This window comes from Conger conger, chromosome 17 (genome assembly GCF_963514075.1).
Source record: "Conger conger chromosome 17, fConCon1.1, whole genome shotgun sequence".
Classification (NCBI taxonomy): Eukaryota; Metazoa; Chordata; class Actinopteri; order Anguilliformes; family Congridae; genus Conger; species Conger conger.
Genome location: NC_083776.1, coordinates 27036721 through 27056838, shown reverse-complemented (window position 1 = coordinate 27056838; position 20118 = coordinate 27036721). Strand labels below are relative to the sequence as shown.

General features: G+C 47.7%; 1 protein-coding gene across 1 annotated transcript in view; it reads left to right on the top strand.

The window, feature by feature from the left end:
- Positions 1 to 20118, top strand: part of LOC133116632 (FERM, ARHGEF and pleckstrin domain-containing protein 1-like) — an 86109-nt gene that overhangs the window by 42781 nt on the left and 23210 nt on the right. The window contains exons 3-11 of the mRNA XM_061226427.1: positions 7199 to 7303; positions 7495 to 7537; positions 9493 to 9571; positions 10911 to 11008; positions 12636 to 12750; positions 15028 to 15175; positions 15904 to 15999; positions 18904 to 19064; positions 19653 to 19721. Coding sequence (XP_061082411.1) covers positions 7199 to 7303; positions 7495 to 7537; positions 9493 to 9571; positions 10911 to 11008; positions 12636 to 12750; positions 15028 to 15175; positions 15904 to 15999; positions 18904 to 19064; positions 19653 to 19721 — 914 coding nt within the window. The remainder of the gene's footprint in view (positions 1 to 7198; positions 7304 to 7494; positions 7538 to 9492; positions 9572 to 10910; positions 11009 to 12635; positions 12751 to 15027; positions 15176 to 15903; positions 16000 to 18903; positions 19065 to 19652; positions 19722 to 20118) is intronic.

Sequence of the window (20118 nt, the reverse complement as noted above, 5' to 3'; positions counted from 1 at the left end):
AGTCGTTGGGAAGCCCAGCTGTCTGCGAGAGAGATGGATTCAGTAGGTAGTGTGAAAGGTTTGATCGCAATTTAGTGGAGAAACTGTCATTGCAGTATGTGTCCACTCAACTACTACACTACGTTGCCTGGCAACCACATAATTGCTGCAGTATGCGTGATGGAAGAGTGCTTTATTCTGGGCACCGTGGCAACCGGTTACACTGTCTCGGAGACAAGTATACGTTATTTTCATTCATTCTTTCATTCTTTCATTTAGGTTATTTCATTTGACACATATGCCAAAAATGCTGTATTTTATATACGTAGAGTGTAAGAGTAATTAACTGCGGCATGGTTTTACTGAATCTGTTTGTGCGGGTGAAGGGGTAACAAGGAGCTGTATCATGGCACATGCTGCATGTACGCTGCTCTGCTCCTCTTCCCATTACTCGTGCTGTATCAATTTGTGAAAATGTGAAAAGATTGTTTTATGAACACCTTTGAAAACCACTGCCCACAGGTTCGGGGCATGAATATTCCATATTCATGTTGTTGTTGGCTATAAGCCCATCGTGTACTATCATGGCACGAGTGATACAAATGATTGATGGAAGCAAAGGGCCATGGGAAACGATCAGGCCTGGAGCATTATCTCCCTGTGCGGTTTGCCTGACCCCGGCACAGAAAGCCTGCTGGATCTCGCTCACTCTCGCACCGTTCAGCTCCAAGTGTAGGTCATCTTCACATTGTGCCGGTGATCTTGCTTCAGCGAGACCCTCTCAGCGGTGTTTGTTCTCATTTCTTTATCAGCGGACCGGGCGTGTGTGTTCAGATAGAGAGGAGCACAGCTCTGTCCGCCAGCGCTGAGAGCGCTGCTGCAGTGCAGACACGCTCACATGTCTGCCGTGGTCTCCTTTCATTGGCTGCGCTCTTTATCTGTCAGTTAACGGCGGCTGCCATTTAAAGGTATAACAGGGGGTGTGTACCAGTGTAGTGGCACACATCACAGTTCCCTGCACGTATTGGATCTTTCCATGCTGGAGAGGGTAGGGATTTTGTTTGAATATCCCAACACTCCAAATATTAAAAGAATATTTCTCTTGGTATTTCATTTATTACGAAGTGTAGCACTGTCTGTGTGCTACAAATTTGGCTAGCTTCCTGGCTTGTAAATTAAACCGGCTGCCAAAAGCCATAGATAACGCGTTCACTCCCGTGAAGAACAGTGTGTTTGCGCTCGGTATGTATATAACATTTTGTGAAAGTAGGCCAAGTGTGTCTCGGAAAGCATTTCCACATCTACCCCGACATCTGCTCAGAGTTACCCACTCCAAGTCTTCAGTTTGTTTGACTGAATTTTTTGACAGTAACTACACCGAAGCGCCTCTGTTTTACACTGCTGGTTGAGCTGATCCAGTGTTGTTATTGCTTCAGGACAGAATCGGGTAGTACTGCTCGAGAGCAGATTATTTAATTGCGCTGTTGTGGCCGGCCCAGATGTATACGGGTTAACGTAAAGGAGGAAAGAACATGGCGCTTGATGGATTGGACTGCCGTTGATCTGTGGCGTAGTGAGTCAGCCAGTCCTGGCTCCTGGCTCCTGGCTCTTGGTTCTGGCCTCTGGCTGCTCAGCCCACAGGAGTCTGCTTCATACCATGAAAACACTTCATTGAACTTGAAGCTTCTTCAGGAGTATGCTGAGTTTACTATATTTATGCGGAAGTGTGTTGTCCAATAATTTCACTCCTACGCAAATGACCTACCGCTTATATGCATGTACCTGCGCATGGGCAGCACTGTGGCATATGGGTTTGAAGTCTGTAAGCTGTGTAAGATGAGGGCATCAGCTAAATGACAGTAAATGTAAATCATCAGTCTGGTTACCGAGGGAAACGCAGCAGTTGGGCGCGCCGTGGAGTCTTTGCTGTTCTCCTGGACGGCTCCGTTACAGGATGCTGAATTACGCTTGTGTGTGTGCGCGTGCGTGTGTGCTTGTGTGCGTGTGTGTGTGTGTGTGTGCGCACGTGTGTGCGTGCGTGTGTGTGTGTGTGTGTGCGCGCGTGTGTGCGTGCGTGTGTGTGTGTGTGTGTGCGCGTGTGTGTGTGTGTGTGTGTGTGTGTGTGTGTGTGTGTGTATATATGCGAGACACTGACATAATGACTCTTGACAGCTCTGGCTGTCACATCTCTGCCTCTGTCATGTCTGCCAGGGGGAGGGTTCAGTATGTATTTTGCTTGCCTTTTTATTACAGTACAGTTCAGTACAATCACTGAGCAGACACGCTTCAGAACATCAGTGTTATTCTCAGGGTGTACAGTATCACCACAAGGCAGAGGTGCATTCATAATATACACATGCAATACTCACCCAAAGAAATGATATTGTATTGTCACAAACGAAAGTACCATGAGACAGATAGATGGGCAGTGCTTCTGCTATCCTGAGGGGCGGGTTCTCCGGTTCTCCCGTATTTCTTCTGATTGGCCAGCAGCCAACGGGCAGCGTGCAGACTGAGCCAATCCTGCTCTCTGGACACTAATTCTGGAACCCTCATTTCAAAATGAGTTTGTAATTCTTTTAGCGGGATGAGTTGTACAAGTGGAAATTGTTTCTTTTTTAGTGGCCGCGTGCCGTCCATAAGGACTTCTTTCCAGTTTCCTCCTTTCAGTCGGTTTTTAATTTCCTGATAGTAAGGATTTTGTTTTTTTCCCAGACGGACACATTTTTTTCTGGACCAGATAGTGACCAGATTTTCTTACACAGTTCTAATTTACAGAGATGTTTTAGTCAGAATGCAGTTTGGTTTTGCTGTGAGATGTGCACCCATAACCCATAGAGAGGGGACTCAGTGGTTTTGTGGAAGTGACATTGCTGGGAATGTGGCTGTCAATGAGAGGGTCACATGTGTCCTGTGTCAGACTCTGATTGGTTGAGGAAAGCCGCCATTGTTTGTTCAGGTGTTGATCCAGAGGTCCCCTGCATACCTGTGGCTTATTCATGGAGGTTGTATGATCTCCCTAAATATTTTAATATTTTGTCTAACCTCCATTAGGCAGTATGTACAAGGTTTGAGACAGGGCCGTGGGGTGTTATTTGCAGTCATGGGAACAAAATATGTGGATGTGGATATGTGGATAAATGGACATAGGGCTGTTCTTTCAATGGGACTGGGTATTTTGTTATGACCTTTTGTGACACCTTGATCAGCAGCCACTGGGCAGGCCACACGGAGGTCCTGAACAGAGGGGATTGTGGGAAGGACAGGGTGTCGGTCTCTTAAAAACCCGGCTTCACTGCTCTCTTATTAAAAGGACGTTTCTCAAAATACTATCTGTACGCCCACCACCACCCAGCCCCCAACACAGGAAGTGTCTCATTTTATTGGCTTCATGTCATAAGTTACAGAACTGCAAACATGCACATATTCAGATGGCTGATTCTATAAATATGCCCAAAAAAAAAAGTCATACGTGACAATGAGGTTGCTTCCTGTCTGTTTAAAAGACAAAAGCCTGAGCAATACGCACAATTCCCAAGCGCAGCTACTTTTCGAAATGTTTGTGTTTCGTCACACACTCTGTCAGACAAGACGTCGGGGGGAGAAAGCGTGTACAGTGCACTGAAAACTGCTACATTATTATTCATTTTTTTGTTTTTTGCCTATTTAGTTTTTCACTCAGTCCTTTTGACTGTTGTACTGTGTGTCTTATTGGACAGTAAGACTGGAGTGTAGAGTTTGGCTGGGACATGTGTTTTCAATGCTCGCTGATTTAAGCGTAGAAAGAGAGTGAGTCTACTGTTACCAGCCAGCAGTTTCATGTCGTGAGCCACTGCCTGTTTTTCTTTTTTCCCCCTTTTATTGCGTTATTTCCCAGAAACCCTCATTCGGCCCTGCCAACAATGCACATGTCATGGAAAAGATGAAAGATTAGTTCATACTTGCAGAAGGCAGAGTAATAATAGCATGTAGCATGTGTGCAACAGATTGTTAGTTCATTGTACTGCAAATCCCCGCTAAGCTGCAATGGCAGCTTTGTGGCCCTTTCTCGTGCCGTAGAACAAGCTCTAGGGGATGTTCATGTTGCAGCATGTCCTACACGCTTTCCTCCTAGTGCCCAGGATCCCATGCGCTTTCCTGCAGGTTCACAGCGTCCTGTGCGCTTTCCTCCTAGTGCCCAGGATCCCATGCACTTTCCTGCAGGTTCACAGGGTCCTGTGCGCTTTCCTGCGGGTTCACAGGGTCCTGTGCGCTTTCCTCCTCGTGCCCAGGATCCCATGCACTTTCCTGCAGGTTCACAGGGTCCTGTGCACTTTCCTGCAGATTCACAGGGTCCTGTGCGCTTTCCTGCGGGTTCACAGGGTCCTGTGCGCTTTCCTGCGGGTTCACAGGGTCCTGTGCACTTTCCTGCAGGTCCTGTGAGTCTCTGTGTGTTTCAGGTGAAAGGGTTATTACTCAGTCTCTGTGTGTTTCAGGTGAAAGGGTTATTACTCAGTCTCTGTGTGTTTCAGGTGAAAGGGTTATTACTCCGTCTCTGTGTGTTTCAGGTGTAAAGGTTATTACTCAGTCTCTGTGTGTTTCAGGTGAAAGGGTTATTACTCAGTCTCTGTGTGTTTCAGGTGAAAGGGTTATTACTCAGTCTCTGTGTGTTTCAGGTGAAAGGGTAATTACTCAGTCTCTGTGTGTTTCAGGTGAAAGGGTTACCGCTCCACTCTTAAGCCCTTGTATGTGCTTACACATAGTAGTGCTGTGCATTTATCATCCATTGACTGAAACTGCATCCCGTCACCCCGCAGCGTGCCGGGGGTCACAGGGCGCTGTTAGCGCCCCTGCGGGTCTCGTCTCGTCAGGGTCCAGCGGGCGTTGCCGTGGCGGCCGTGGTGAGGCACACGCCTGCTCCAGCCAGTCTGTTCTGAGGATCCCCTGGGCGCTGCTTACACACAGCGGGGGTGAGGCTGGAACATACCAGGCGCACAGGCGTGCGGTCAGGCGTGAAGCAGCCGCGTGCCGAGGCATGTCACGAACATGTTAGACATGTTTGTTGAGGCGTGTGCTGTGGTGTGTGCCACAGCCTCTGTTTACTCCTGTCCTGTCTGCATGGTGGCGGGTGTTTTTTTTTGATGGTGGGGTATGTGTGAGAGAGGGAGAGGGAGAGGGAGAGAGAGCACATGTATATTTGTGCTTGAATGTGTGTGCATGTGTGCTGAGACATTCAGATGCGGGTTCATTGCCAGCCTCCCTTCTTGTTTTCTTTAAAAGGTGTGAGCAGGCTTCCCTCCTGATGTATTTGTCTCCAGTGAGGAATGAGGAGAGCAGAGAGTGGTACGGATAGAGGCAGGCTCACAGGGCACGCTGCCCTTGGTGGAGCACCTTCAGAGGGGATCATACGGTGACGCTCAGTGCACTGAGCTGGGCCTGTTTGAGCAGACTCAGTGAGACCACATTCTGCAGCACCTGAATTCTCAATCATGGCTTCACTGAGAGCAGTGTTCCAGCGCGTGTTCATTCACAAAACACAAAACACAAATGCTCAGTGGGACTTTCATCTTTTTGCATTTTAGTCATATTTTACACAACTGCTTTTCAAAAAACGCAAAACAATTTATGCTAATTAATATGTTTAAAATGTGTCATTATTATTTTCTCTTCTCTTTCCTTCTTTCTCTTTTAGCAATGTTGATTAATTTTTGCTATTTAACTTTTAATGCATCGACCACAATGGGGGCTGTGTGGGAGTAATATATGATATAGCAGCCAGGTAAGGTCCCTGTTCAGCTGTGCTGTTAGGCCATGAAGTTTGACGCCGTTCGGTTACTGATTTGCCAAATTCCTTGAGTCTGCGAGGTATTCGGCTGCCCTGTGCACGTTACCTCTCGGGGCAGCGTGGGGTATGTGTTGTGGTTTGTTTACCGCGGTTTCCCCCCGTGCAGCCCTGCCTGTGGGCCCCTGAGTGCTTCTTTATGCAGGTACTGCACCTGCACTCAGCCTGGGGAATCCCAGCTGTGCAAATGTGTGAGACTTACTGCAGGCTGTGTGTGTGACCCTGGGTAATGATTAATGATCAGCACTTATGATGTAGACAGGACACGCTAGAAAGTGAATACTGTACTCTTTCATTACACTCTCTCTCTCTCACGCTCTCTCATGCACACACACACACACGCGCACGCGCACACACACACACACACGTGTTGCTCCTACACTAGATATTCAGGACAGACTAAAACCAAAGAAGAGCTGGTACTAGCCTCGTCGAAAATAATATTTCTCCAGTCAGAGAAGCCCTCTCTGTCCTCCTGATGATTTCTGGGGGACGGGCGTGGCAGTTTTTCATCTCTGACGGGAGGAAATTACTTCTCTGTATTCCCACTTCAAAGAGCTGAGGGGGTCAGATGTAACCTCATCAAAGAGCGTGGGACCAGTGTCACCGTGGGAACACTGTACAGTTCCGCTCGCAAAAACCCACTGTCTCCTCCTCACACACTGGATCTGTGATCCACCACCGCCTCTCTGCCCCCACCTGGCCCTCAGGCCCACAGCCCTGTCTCTGTGCGGTGGGGGTGGGGTTTTATCTGTGATGTAAGCGGGTATGGCCTTTGACACAGTCCTGTGGGTCCCTGAGGCGGGGCTGGGGGTCCAGGCAGCCTAGCGATCGCTAGGATCTCTGAGGGTCATTAACGCGACCCCCTGCTGGCTCTTGGGCCGGTGTACTCTGGGGGGGGGGCCCTCTCAGACCTGTCCCCCAGGCTGTAAGCCTGTCCCAGGCATGTGGAAACCCTGCTGGAGCCTCCACACCCTCCTCTTCAGAGAGAGCCTTTACGAGCAGGCCTCGCACACAGCTCAGAGGTCACAGGTCATGACAGTGAGCAGGCTCATTCAAGCCCGCTGAGGAATGACGAGGCCAATTAGGAGGGAAATTTCAACAATCGCATGAACAGCCAGGCGTAGGGTGTGGTTGCTAGGAGGTGAATTCTTGTGTTGCTGTGATCCTGGCCTGCTTGAACTACTGACCATTGCGGTATGAGTGCCCAGGGTACTGACAATTTGACTGTGCCTTTGTGTTTGAGTTTGAATGCATGGAGTACTGACCATTTGGCTTTGAATATCTGGGGTAATGGCTATTTGTTTTGAATACCTTGGTTACCTGAATTCCTGCGGTACTCTCCATTTTGTCTTGTGTGCCTGGAATACTGACCATTTACGTTCGTCTTATTCACAGCAACGGGCCTCCGGTAGGGTGTTGCTGGACCTGGTCTGTGCCCATCTCAACCTCATTGAGGGAGACTACTTCGGCCTGGAGTACCAGAACCACCGCAAGATGACCGTGAGTGAACCATGTTTTGGAGAGAATTCATTCTGCCTCTCACCCAGAGCACATTCAAATGAAAATGGCACTTTTGCAAATCTTGCCTTTTTCACTATTCAGACATTTACTATTCCCACTGTTATGAAGTAGCAGTGCTCTCCTGACTGGTTAAAATCTGACCCATTTGTTCCTTGTCTATGATTTTGCAGGTCTGGCTGGATCTTTTGAAGCCTATCATCAAACAGATCAGACGTAAGTGTGTTTAGGCAAAGCCCCATTGTGCTGCCCTTCATTTTATGACTCCTGTGTTTAATCAGGTGGGTGAGCTGACTGGAGTCTTCCTCGCTGTGATGACCTGGAGAAGTACTGTGGGTGGGGAGTGCAAGGGAATAGCCTATCAAATGTAGGGGCCGTTATTATGTGGTCAGACACAGAGAGACAGTTTAGCAGTTAACATTATGACACTCACTGGGGGAGGTGGGGCTGGCAGGAAAATCATTGAGACAGGGGCTAGTTTGGGTAATGAGTAATCTATTACACCACAAAAAGGCCCCCCACCCCCCCACCCCAAAAGAGAAGAACAGCCTGAAATTTGGTTTTGTTCCTGCTACATATAATACCAATCAATCATTCTGGTTTCATCTGTCATAATATTTGGTTGTTTTAAGAGTACGGTGATTATTATTTCCCTGGCAGACAACGGGCAGCTCTCAGTGGCCATTTTATTTCCCATTGGTCTGATTTCCCATTGGTCTGATTTCACTCACTTTGCTTTAATGGGCTGCTCTGTTCCCCAGTTTGAGGCAGGAGAGGCAGAGGAAGTAAAGCGTACAGTAAAGGCCCTTCATCAATCTTAACACCTGCTTAAATAAGCCATGGCTTCTTCACTGGGGATAAAGGAGTTGCACTGTGTCCTTTGTCAGTGGTTCAATTATTTTTTTAACTGGGTGTGTTCCTTTTGTTCCTATCTGTTAAAAGTACTCAGTGTAAGTGAATTGACTGAAATAAAAGGTGAAATAAGTGTTCATTGGGCTATGCCTTCAAAGAAAGAAATGGGAGTCTTTCCCTCTCCACTGTGTTTTAACGTGTATTTAATTGTGTAATACAGGTGGAGCGTGAAATTGAAATGTTGTTTTTCACGTTGTAAGGAAATACAGCTGTCGCAGATAAGCCAGGCTCCGTTTGTGTTAGTCAAGCTTCTGTCTCCCTGGTGGTGCCTTCAGTCAGCATCTCTGTTCAAGTCCACATGCTGACTGGAGTCTGCATAACTCTCACACTGACTGGAGTCTGCATAACTCTCACACTGACTAGAGTCTGCATAACTCTCACACTGACTGGAGTCTGCATAACTCTCACACTGACTGGAGTCTGCATAACTCTCACACACTGACTGGAGTCTGCATAACTCACACACTGACTGGAGTCTGCATAACTCTCACACTGACTGGAGTCTGCATAACTTTCACATGCTGACTGGAGTCTGCATAACTCTCACACTGACTGGAGTCTGCATAACTCTCACACTGACTGGAGTCTGCATAACTCTCACACTGACTGGAGTCTGCATAACTCTCACACTGACTGGAGTCTGCATAACTCTCACACTGACTGGAGTCTGCATAACTCTCACACTGACTGGAGTCTGCATAACTCTCACACACTGACTGGAGTCTGCATAACTCACACACTGACTGGAGTCTGCTTAACTCTCCTGCATAACTCTCACACACTGACTGGAGTCTGCATAACTCTCCTGCATAACTCTCACACACTGACTGGAGTCTGCATAACTCTCCTGCATAACTCTCACCCGCTGACTCGTAATTGGGATGAATAAAAAAATGACTGTTTGATTTTTAGCTATACAATATGAAAATATGGGGTTAACATCAGTGGGACTGTGGAATGAAATGTTATTAAAATGAACTGATATGATACACAGTTGATACAGTTACTGTAAGTCTTCTTTAACTGAATCAGAGTGATGCATTTAAATGTGAATCAACGGTTGTTTTTATGAACGTACTGTAATTGCATTCCCTTTCCTGGCCCGAAATGAAATTTCTTGCCGAGGGATGAATAAAGTAATATTGTATTGTGTTTTCTTGTACTGTGCTCTGCGGCACTGAGTTGAGTTCATACGGTTGAGTGAAAGCAGAAGGCTGCAGTTTTCTGAAATGTGTTTTCTCCTGCCCTGTCGCCTGCAGGCCCCAAGCACACGGTCCTGCGGTTCGTGGTCAAGTTCTTCCCCCCGGACCACACCCAGCTGCTGGAGGAGCTGACCAGGTGAGACCGCTATCCCATCAGCCCCCTCTGCTTCGCTGAAAGCTGTAAGTTATGAAGTTTTATGTTATTATCCCTCTCGCCGCTGGATTTACGGCTCGGCGGCACGGCCGGGTTATGCTGGAGCGGTGATTTGTGGGCGGTTTATGGACGCTGCTCCCGCCTCCCTGGAGGTCTGGAGCTGCAGTGACGGGCTGAGCAGTGACCTCATCGACTCACCTGCCGCCATTTCCTATCAGCCGCTGACCCAGTGGGCTCTGATCCCACTAGCCCACTTGTGGGAAAAAGCCTGGGGCAGCGCAGGGATCAGCCTGCTGAGATGGGTGTTGGGTAACGGGGCGGGGTGGCCCGGGGTAAAGGTATAGCATATTCCTCAGCCCAGCCCGGGGTGGAGGTATAGCATATTCCTGGAACTGAAACGTTGAATCGAGCCCTATATCACACACACCGTCCATCTCTGCCTCCATGTCACAGGCTTCCTGTAGAGGAGCACTGTTTAATCTGCAGCCCTGCTGTAATGTTTATTAAGGCAGGTTTAATCTGCAGCCCTGCTGTAATGTTTATTAAGGCAGGTTTAATCTGCAGCCCTGCTGTAATGTTTATTAAGGCAGGTTTAATCTGCAGCCTGCAGTAATGTACGTTCCACAGCACTGCATTCTGTAGCTAAACCCGAATTATTAATTAATACGCTCCTGGGGTCCTGGATGCATGCTGTTCTCTACAGGTGCCTGTACTAGCTCTCTCTCTTTTCTTTCTCTCTGTCTTTCCTCTCTCTCATCTTTCATGTTCTCATTCTCTCACTCCTACATATTCTCACTCAAAAATGCTTTATTGGCATGACATAACACAATATACGTATGTGTTTCCAAAGTTTTGCAAGGACATTGCAATGTAACTCCAATGCATACAGTATGCACACAATCAATGCAGTGCAGCATACAGGTTACCTCCCGTTGTATTCAGTCTGTGTTGCGGCCGTGGGTTTCTCACAGCGGTGTAACCGGTTCTCCTGGCTCCCGGTGAGCGTGTCCGTCACACGCTGGGCTAGAATATCTGTGTGTTTGTGTGCCGCGTGCTGGACTAAAGCTGGAGAATAAAGTGCCACGAGAGACGGCAGACTCGCGCGCTTTTATTTTAGCTCATTTATTCAGCCTCTCTGTGATACAGCACCCGCCTGAAGCCGGCGTCGTCCTCTCTGACTGAGTGATAATGCACCACCTGCTTCTGAAGATCGGACTCCCATCATCACAGCCTTACAGACCCATTCACTCCACTCTGACTGACAGGGGCCCCAGGTGGATGTGTGCGTCAGGCTGAAGTTATGCCGTTTTTCCTCTCTCAGGTACCTCTTCGCCCTGCAGATAAAGCAGGATCTGGCCAGAGGCGTCCTGGTCTGCAACGACAGCAGCGCCGCCCTGCTGGTCTCCCACATAGTGCAGTGTGAGTATCTCCGTATGCACGCCCCCGGCAGTGGGGATGCGTCTCTCTTTCCATGTCTCCCGAAAGTAATTCTCACACGTCAAGGTGAACTGGGGTGTGTTTTGGTTTTATGAAGCAGAGCGATTTACATATATTTGTTTAAATTTGTTTGAATCTTGGAGCGTTCTGGGTGACACAGACAAACACACTGAGGTTCATAAGCCAGGTTCACACAGGCAGGAGGAGGAGGAAGACTCTCTGTGCGCGGTTGTGCATCCGGAGCCCAGCTGACCAGCAGGGATGGCTGGCGCAAGATGAGACTGTCACCCCAGCAGCCTGAAATCCAGCCTTCCCTGGTGACACTTGAGCCAATCGTGTGTCTCTGTGGGGCAGCCAGCCACAGTCGGTGCAGGCAGTGTCGGCCAATCGAGGCTCTCCCAGCTGGAAAGTCTGAGCGGGCAGGTTCCGCGTTGTGCAGCCGCTCACACTGAGCCGTGTTCAAATGACCAAACAAGTTCCAGCGCAGTCTGGGGAAATCACCTGGTTGCCATGGATACCTACTCCGTCTTACGGAGCAATGGGAGTTCTGGAACGCTGCTCTTAGGATGACTAATGCCAGCTGAAAGAGGCGCCCGCGGAGAACATTAAATATTGAAGCTCTTTCTGTTAGTTATTATAATTGATGCACCCTAATCCCGTGCCACAGCACGGATTCCAACACGTGGCCCTCAGGTTTACAATGACAGTGTATAGTCCTGTGACAGAGCATTGCTGTGATGGATGACATGCAGTGGATGTCACTGGTCGCCGTGACATTTGGTTCATAGTCTGGGCGACTGTTCGTTTATACCTTTTGCGAAGGACAACGACCACAGTCTAGGTCGGGCGACCATAGAACATTTATGAACGCTCTGCGATTTCGGTCAAGCGACACTCTGTCGCTGGACTATAAACTGCCCTTAACTGCTACTACATCATTGCCACCCTGCAAGACTACAAATTTTGGAATGGCCCATTATTGAAGAGTGGCCTGTAGCGTAGTGGTTAAGGGGACACACAAGGTCGGTGGTTCAATCCCTGGTGTAGCCACTATAAGATCCACACAGCCGTTGGACCCTTGAGCAAGGCCCTTAACCCTGCATTGCTCCAGGGGAGGATTGTCTCCTGCTTAGTCTAATCAACTGTACGTCGCTCTGGATAAGAGCCTCTGCCAAATGCCATTAATGTAATGTATTGTGCGAGCCTATAATACCTGGAGAAATGCTGTGGGATCGTCTGTAATTGGCTGACCTCTGCTAAGTCTCTCTGTTTGGAGACGGCTGCACCTCTGTGATCTCGGCTGAAGGAGAGGTAGGCGGGGCCTCTCTGAGATGGGGAAGGCCCCACCTCTACTCTCACACAGTGTCCGTTTCAACATGATATGAGACCAAAGCAAAGGCCTTCCGTCTCAGAGTCTGTAATCTGCACTCGCCCCATTGTGCCTGCCCTTTTCTATCCATCTCTGTTCTGCTACTTAACACGACCACCCCTTTCATTAGGAAGCTTCAATAAAAGGAAAACAGTGGCGGTTATCTAAATTTGCATCTCTGTCTTTTGTGTGTCTCTCTCCTCTCCTTCTCTCTCTCTTTCTCTCTCGCTCTCTGTGCAGCTGAGCTTGGGGATTTCGATGAGGCTCAGTGCAGGGGGCATCTCCTCACTAACAAGTACATTCCTGACCAGGACGCTCTGATAGATGGGATCATGGATTGCCATCGCAAACACACGTGAGTTCAGTATTTGTGTGTGTGTGTGTATGTTTCTGTGTGTGCGATTGTGACAGAAAACACATCTGAAAGGCAGCAGATCCACAGGGAAGAGGCCCTGTTTTCACAGTGACCCACTATGTGTACTCACATCTGAATAAGTAATTCACTGCAGCAAACGGGGGCTTTGGGACAGACTGTCTTTTATAGGTACAGCACACCACCATCACCCCCCCCCCCTTCCCCATCTGTAGTAATGGTCTGTTCCGGAGAGTAGGGGGTGGGGCTAGTGATCTCTGCAATGGGGGCGGTCGCCTCCCTGGCACCGAGTCATCTCACCTGTGCCGTAGGGCAGGGGTGTGCTCTCAACACTGACAGCATCTGAAACTCACACAGTGCAATAAATAGAGGACAGCAGGCTCTCTGTGGCCAGACACTAGTTTCATACCATCTGCCTGTGGGATTTTTCTATTGCCAGACACTCCCTCAAGTAAGACTCGTTTATTTATCATGACTGCCCACATTTTCACAGTCAATCTGACGGGCGGTCTCTAACCACTGGAATGGCGTGAAACTTATTTTAGCGCAGTTTCTTTCTTTAAAGGCAAACTGTGTCTTTGAGAGATTGGTCATAAAATGCTCTATGCTCCACGTTCTCCATATTTGGTGAGGAAAAACCCCAAGGGTCGTAGAACCAGTGGATGACAACAGCTGAGTGAAAAGGTCCACATTCATTCAGCATAATAAACAAATCTTTATTCCATGTTTTATTTTGGACAGGAAGGGAAGAAGCAGGGGGAACGTAGGGTGAATTTAGTCTCCCTGTTATTTCAGTGTTTATGAATTAATCAGGAGCGTGTTAACTCTGCTCTGACTGAGCTCGATTCTCGTCACTCTGCATATGAAATATGTATTGAAAAGCCGCTCGTGTTCTCACGGGACAGTCGAGCTGTTTAAAACGCTGTCGGAGTGCAGCGCTGAGCCTCCCGCTCTAAGTGCTGTTTTACAGAGGGCTTCCATTTCTATTCCCACAATTCCCTAATGGTCTTTCCTTAGGTGACCCTGTTCCCAAAATAAAAGTGTCCTGATTACCCTCCCCCCCGCCCAAGACTTTCAAGATACTGGAGAAATAATAATAACACTAATAACAATAAGAGGCCTCACAGCAAGGAGGGTTCGAATTCCAGTCGGCTGGGGCCTCTCTCTGTGGAATTTGCATGTTCTCCCCGTGTTCGTGTGGGTTTCCTCCGGGTATTCCGGTTTCCTCCCACAGTCCAAAGACATGCAGGTCAGGCTGATTGCCTGTAGGCCTGTAGGTGTGTGAGTGAATGGTGTGTGTGCTCTGCGATGGACTGGCGACCTGTCCAGGGTGTATTCCTGCCTTTCGCCCAATGTATGCTGGGATGGGCTCCAGCCCCCCGCGACCCTGTTCAGGATAAGCGGGTTCAGATAATGGATGGATGGATGGATAATAATAAGGACTAATAAATAAAAATAAGGGCACTGTACAGTCCTGTGAGGTCCTGCTCCACACTTTCCCTGGGCTCTGGACCAGCATCGCTCGCCTGCCGGAGACCGCTCTGACTGTGAAGTGCCTCATTAAGAGCCGCACACGAGAAGCGGGGCTCCGCTTTAGCGAATCGCTCCCGAAGGAGGAGCGTCTTTCATTTCCCGGACTCTTAATTAGAGCCGTTAAGTTTGGTAACTTTAACAAACTCTCTTATACTTGCTATTCAGGCAAGCTCCCCGAAGAGCTGCTGGAGCCGTTTGCCGGCCCTGTGCATTTTAAATACGAGGACAATTTAAGGGATTAACTGTAGCTGTGCTGAGCAGATGTGAGATAATCTTATCGTCTGACTGTAAATTCAAGAAGATTAATGTTTCTGCTCTGTTAATGAGTTCCTGTTTCCACTGGAAATTGCTAAGGAGCTAACAAGTTCCTGTGATGGGGTCTTTGGTGGTATTAGAAAGAGGTTGCCAGGCAAAGCATGCATGCACTGATATCTTGTCTCTGACTGCTGGGACCTCGGTGTGTGGTCATGTGACCTGATGATGCTGTGTGTGTGTGTGTGTGTGTATACGTCTATACTTGTGTGTGTATGTGTGTGTGTGTGTGTGTGTGTGTGTGTGTGTGTGTGTGTGTGTGTGTGTGTGATGTGTGTGATGTGTGTGTGTGTGTGTGATGTGTGTGTGTGTGTGTGTGATGTGTGTGTGTGATGTGTGTGTGTGTGTGTGTGTGTGTGTGTGTGTGTGTGTGATGTGTGTGTGTGTGTGTGTGTGTGTGATGTGGCTCCTCAGAGCGCAGACGCCGGCGGAGTCGGACTACCAGCTGCTGGAGATCGCCCGCAGGCTGGAGATGTACGGCATGCGGCCACACCCGGCCAAGGACCGGGACGGCACCCAGCTGGGCCTGGCTGTGGCACACACCGGCGTCCTGGTCTTCCAGGTGACCGCCGCCATTCTGGCTCATGGGACTGGGGTCAGAGGTCACAGCGCACTGTTTATTCCACACACATCCCCTGAGGGATACACTGTCAGGAAGGAGGGTTTTTTAAGGAGGTGTGAGAATCAGGCTTTCTGAACCCCCAAAAGGTTGGAGTTCACATGCTATTAGTGACTCATTGATTTAAACCAGCTTTAGAGCTTAGTGTTTAGAGGAAACGTCAGGTTGGGTTTCTATGACTCAGCGATAAAACAGTGGTGGCCTCCATCTCTACAGGGCTGGAGACGCTGTTTTTAACAGCTTTTTGGGGGTTGTAGGAGACGGGTTCAATTTCAGAATTGTTGTTTTCCCAAGCTGTGGGAGAAATAACTTGCCTTTTATGTGTTGCCTTGGGGATGTGATTAATAATGAGCATATTTTGGGGGGAAAAGGATGTTCACCTCTCAGGGAGTGGATTTAATATCCTGGAATGTTACTTTAAATAGATGTTCTGTTATGGAAACCCAACAGGTCAACAAAAAAATGTAATAATTGTCCTCGGGGGGTAAAAAAGACACAAAACACATTTTCTTGCTCACAAATCACCCCAGGCAGAAATAACAAAAGTTATTATCTTTTGAATATTCTTTAAATGACTGGTAGAAGAGGAGTTGATGGAGAGAGAATTCATTTTTGCAGATCAGCAATGGAGCAATGGAAGCGCCTGTTCTAATGTCGCGTCTCTGTTGTAGGGGCCCACGAAGATCAACGCCTTCAACTGGTCCAAGATTCGCAAGCTGAGCTTCAAGAGGAAACGCTTTCTCATCAAGCTGAGGCCCGACCTCAATGTGAGTGTCATCGGCACGGAAACGGAGCATGCTCGGTGCCACATGCTGCATCAATAATGAAAAAAGGATTCGGCTCAGATCTCAGGAAGCTTGTCGCGGCTTTGTGGTAAAATCATTTGACTTCCGAAACCGCATACTAGCATACTACTCGTACTTAATTGCAGATTTTCATTGTTACGTAGTATGCTTAGTATACGCTTCCGAACACAGCCAGCGCCTTTTGAAAAGCAGTGATGAATTTGACCGTTCTTCTTTTATGGAGCTGCCATTTTGTCATGAGCATGTGACCCAGAGGGATGTAAAATTCGGTTTCACCCGTTATCCTCCAGGTGTCACTGGAGGAACTCAATTATCGATCCCATTAAGCACGTGATAATTGAGTGCACAATTATCCAGTTAGCGGCTAATTGAGATGTTCTTAAAGTGCAATCATTTGGCCCACTGCGGGGAGGAGCATTTGAGGAAATGTTAAAAACGGTCACGACAAAGTTTTTCTGTAACAGTGCACGCAGAAGGGTTTCATACATTTTGCCCAAATTGCAGTGTGTCGATTATTCACAGGCATAAGAGTACAATAGACTGGCGTTTGGAATTCAGAAAACGTACAGAATTAAAGTCTAAGACTGACTCGGCTGAGTCAACTGTCGGCAAGGACAAAGACAGCCCTGACCGGGGGTCGGATGCCGTTCCCCCCCGGCGGACGCGTTTGAGAGAGAAAACACCTCATTTTCAACCAAGCGTGTAATAAACGCTCCTGCAGCTTTGACAAACTTATCTTCCATGGGCAGATGACTTGCATGAAATTAAACTGGAAGAACTTTCCAAAACATGTGACAATATACCTACAGTGTATAATCCCTCTGGCAATTACTCTTCAGTTGCAAACCTCATCAAAAAGTGTTTCATGTAAGATTCCAAAGTGTTTTATGACTGCATGTGTTTTGGACAATGTGACAAACGTGTTGAAAGCATGCAAACTAAAGATAAATCAAATCCTGTCAGGTGCCCTGCCACATTCAGTGTGCTTAACCTGCTCAGGTAGTAGTTGTGCAATCAATTACTAGAGGAAACGATTACAGAGAAGGGTTGCTTTCCACCAGTGCAACTTCCCCGGGAACCTTGCTAAACAAGATGAGGTACCTGGACAGACAAGCTTTCACTCCACATTATCAACCGATGACAGGCAACAATAAAAGAACTGACAGCGCTCACATGTAATTAAAGAAAATTAGAGCACTGCATGTCAGCTGTGCAGATTACCGTTTTCTCGTCATTCAGCCCTAACCAGTTCTTGATTGCTTCACACGTACCCATCAACTTTGCTTTTTATTTATTTATTTTCGCTATCACTTTAGTCATAAATGTAGGTATCTGAAATATGAATGCATTCGTTTTAATAATTCAGACTACAAAAAAAGCAACATGTCCTTGTACAACAGGACTACCAGTCCCTGTTCCTGGAGAGCTCCCACTCTTGTAGGCTTTCACTCCCACCCGAACAAAGCATCTCATTCAACCGGTGGAGATCACATTGAGCTGCTAATGAAGTAAACTGCTAAGTAGAATCAGGTGTGCCAAATTAGGGTTGGAGTGGAAAACCCTACAGGACGATAGATCTGCGTTGGGTCGCCCTGCTGTACAACCTCACAGATCAGCCATTTCCCCAGGTTCTCTGCCAAGAAGCAAACCTGTACAGTGACGATCAGCACATTTGCACAGAATTCACCCACATTAGCAGTGCCATGGTGCCCAGTAAACAGTTGTGCTGCATTCAACATATGCTCGCGCCAGATGTAAGCAACAATATAATTAGTGCTCTTGTGGGGAAGATGCATAGGGGATGTAATTGTTTGACGTGTGGGATGAGAAAAGGGCTACATCGCCATCTAGTTGCGGGAGGACTGAAATACAGAAGGGGACAGGTTCAGGTCACCCTCAGTCACATGCTCATACAAAGCTGGAGGCTCATAGTACTTATTGACATGTCTCACAAAGGTTAATAAAGCTTTTAAAAAAAGTAATTTTACAGGTTTATTTATATTATGTAGCCTGCTAAGATTACAGTTTCATCTTCGCTCACTGTTATCCATTTGTACCACAAAACTATATAGTAATATTTTGATACCTGCTCACCGTATACTGGGAAGTATTTTAATTTCCAGCCTTTGTCTGTCCTCTATTCTCTATCTATTAAAGTGCTTATTTTTCAGTTTAAAGCATCGTAATTATTTGTCATTCTTTATCTTTTCTTCTTGGTGCCTGGGTTTGTTGATATTGGAGATAACCCTTTTAAGAAAATGTAGAAGAATTATGTTCCTTCTCCAAAGCTGGTAACGCCCCAGTCTATTATACTGTCTGGGGTGGAGTATTGATCGGCGTACTCTCTGAATCCTTACTGAAGCACACGTCTCTGCCTTTCACACGCTCCATTTCAGCACAGCTTCTGTCCCCTTTCGATTATCGTGAGAGAGCTGATCATAATGATCATGATCACTTATTAGCTGTAGTATTATTGAAGTTTGATTGACATATTGTTTATGTCTCTCTGTATTGAGTGGGGCAACGAAGGTTTTTAGATAAGGAAGGGAACTCTTTTCTGGTGTGTGATTAAAGTATGTGCGTTTGTGTGTGTGCATGTTTGTGCGTGCGTGTGTACGCGTGTGTTTGTGCACGCATGCGTGTGTGCATGTGTTTGTGTTTGTGTGTGCGTGCATGCGTGTGTCCGTGTGTGTGTGTGTGTGTGTGTGTGCGTGTGTGTGTATTTGTGTGTATGCGTGCTGGCGTGCGTGTGTGTATGTGCGTGCATGCGTGTGTGTGTGTTTGTGTGTACGTGTGCTTGCGTGCGTGCGTGTGTTTGTGTATGTGCGTGCGTGTGTGTTTTTGTGTGTGTGATGCCACCTACAGCAAAGCACGGACACGCTGGAGTTCCTCATGGCCAGCCGTGACTGCTGTAAGGTGTTCTGGAAGATCTGTGTGGAATACCACGCCTTCTTCCGCCTCTTTGAGGAACCCAAACCCAAACCCAAGCCCGTCCTCTTCACCCGGGGCTCCTCCTTCAGATTCAGGTACTGTGGGACCAGTGTGGGACCAGTGTGGAGGTTCTGTCCACTAGGACAGGTGTGGGAGCTGTGTTCAGTTTGACGCCAGTAATGCTGTATAAACATGTTTTATTTCAGGTTGACTTTAATTCTTTGTTCTCTATTTCCTATGTTGTCGGACAATTTTGATTAATTTTTTTTCTTAACAATTTTGGCCAGATAAAGTTGCTTTCTCAGGGATACAGTAGTATTGCCATCCCTGCTGCCAGTTAAAAAGCTGAGTTCACAGGAGGTTCACTTGTCTCTGCTGTGTCATGGTTCCTCCTGTCAATCAGGGCCATGTAGGGTGGCCTGTAGTGTAGTGGTTAAGGTACATGACTGAGACCCGCAAGGTCAGTGGTTCTAATCCCGGTGTAACCACAATAAGATCTGCACAGCCGTTTGGCCCTTGAGCAAGGCCCTTAACCCCGCATTACTCCAGGGGAGGATTGTCTCCTGCTTAGTCTAATAAACTGTACATCGTCTGCCAAATGCCACTGATGTGATGTGATGTGATGTGATGTGATCACCTGACCTGTCTCCTTTTTCCTCCTCTGTTCTCCCCCTCTCCTCCAGTGGACGGACGCAGAAACAGGTGATCGATTACGCCAGGGACTCAGATTTTAAAAAGATCCCCTTTGAGAGGTGAGTTCTGACCTTTGTTGATTATTCACTGGGATTATTTCCGGATTAGAACCTGTCCATCCATCTCCACAGTTGGGCGCTTCAGTATTCTGTCCACAGCATGATTATGCAGGGAAATTGAGCATGGGTGCATTTGTATACGTGCACATGTTTGTGTGTGCACACCTGAGTGCGTGAATTAATGTGTGTGTGTGTGTGTGTGTGTGTGTGTGTGTGTGTCTGTGTGTGTGCTGTGTGCACGTGTGCGTGTGTGTGTGCTTGTGTGTGTGTGTGCATGCGCTTGTGTGTGTGTGTGCATGCATGTATCCACACACGTATGTGTGTCTGCTTGTGTGGAACAGCAACCAATAGGGTGTGTTCATCACTGTAGAATGTAGCCAGGTAACAGACTGAGTGT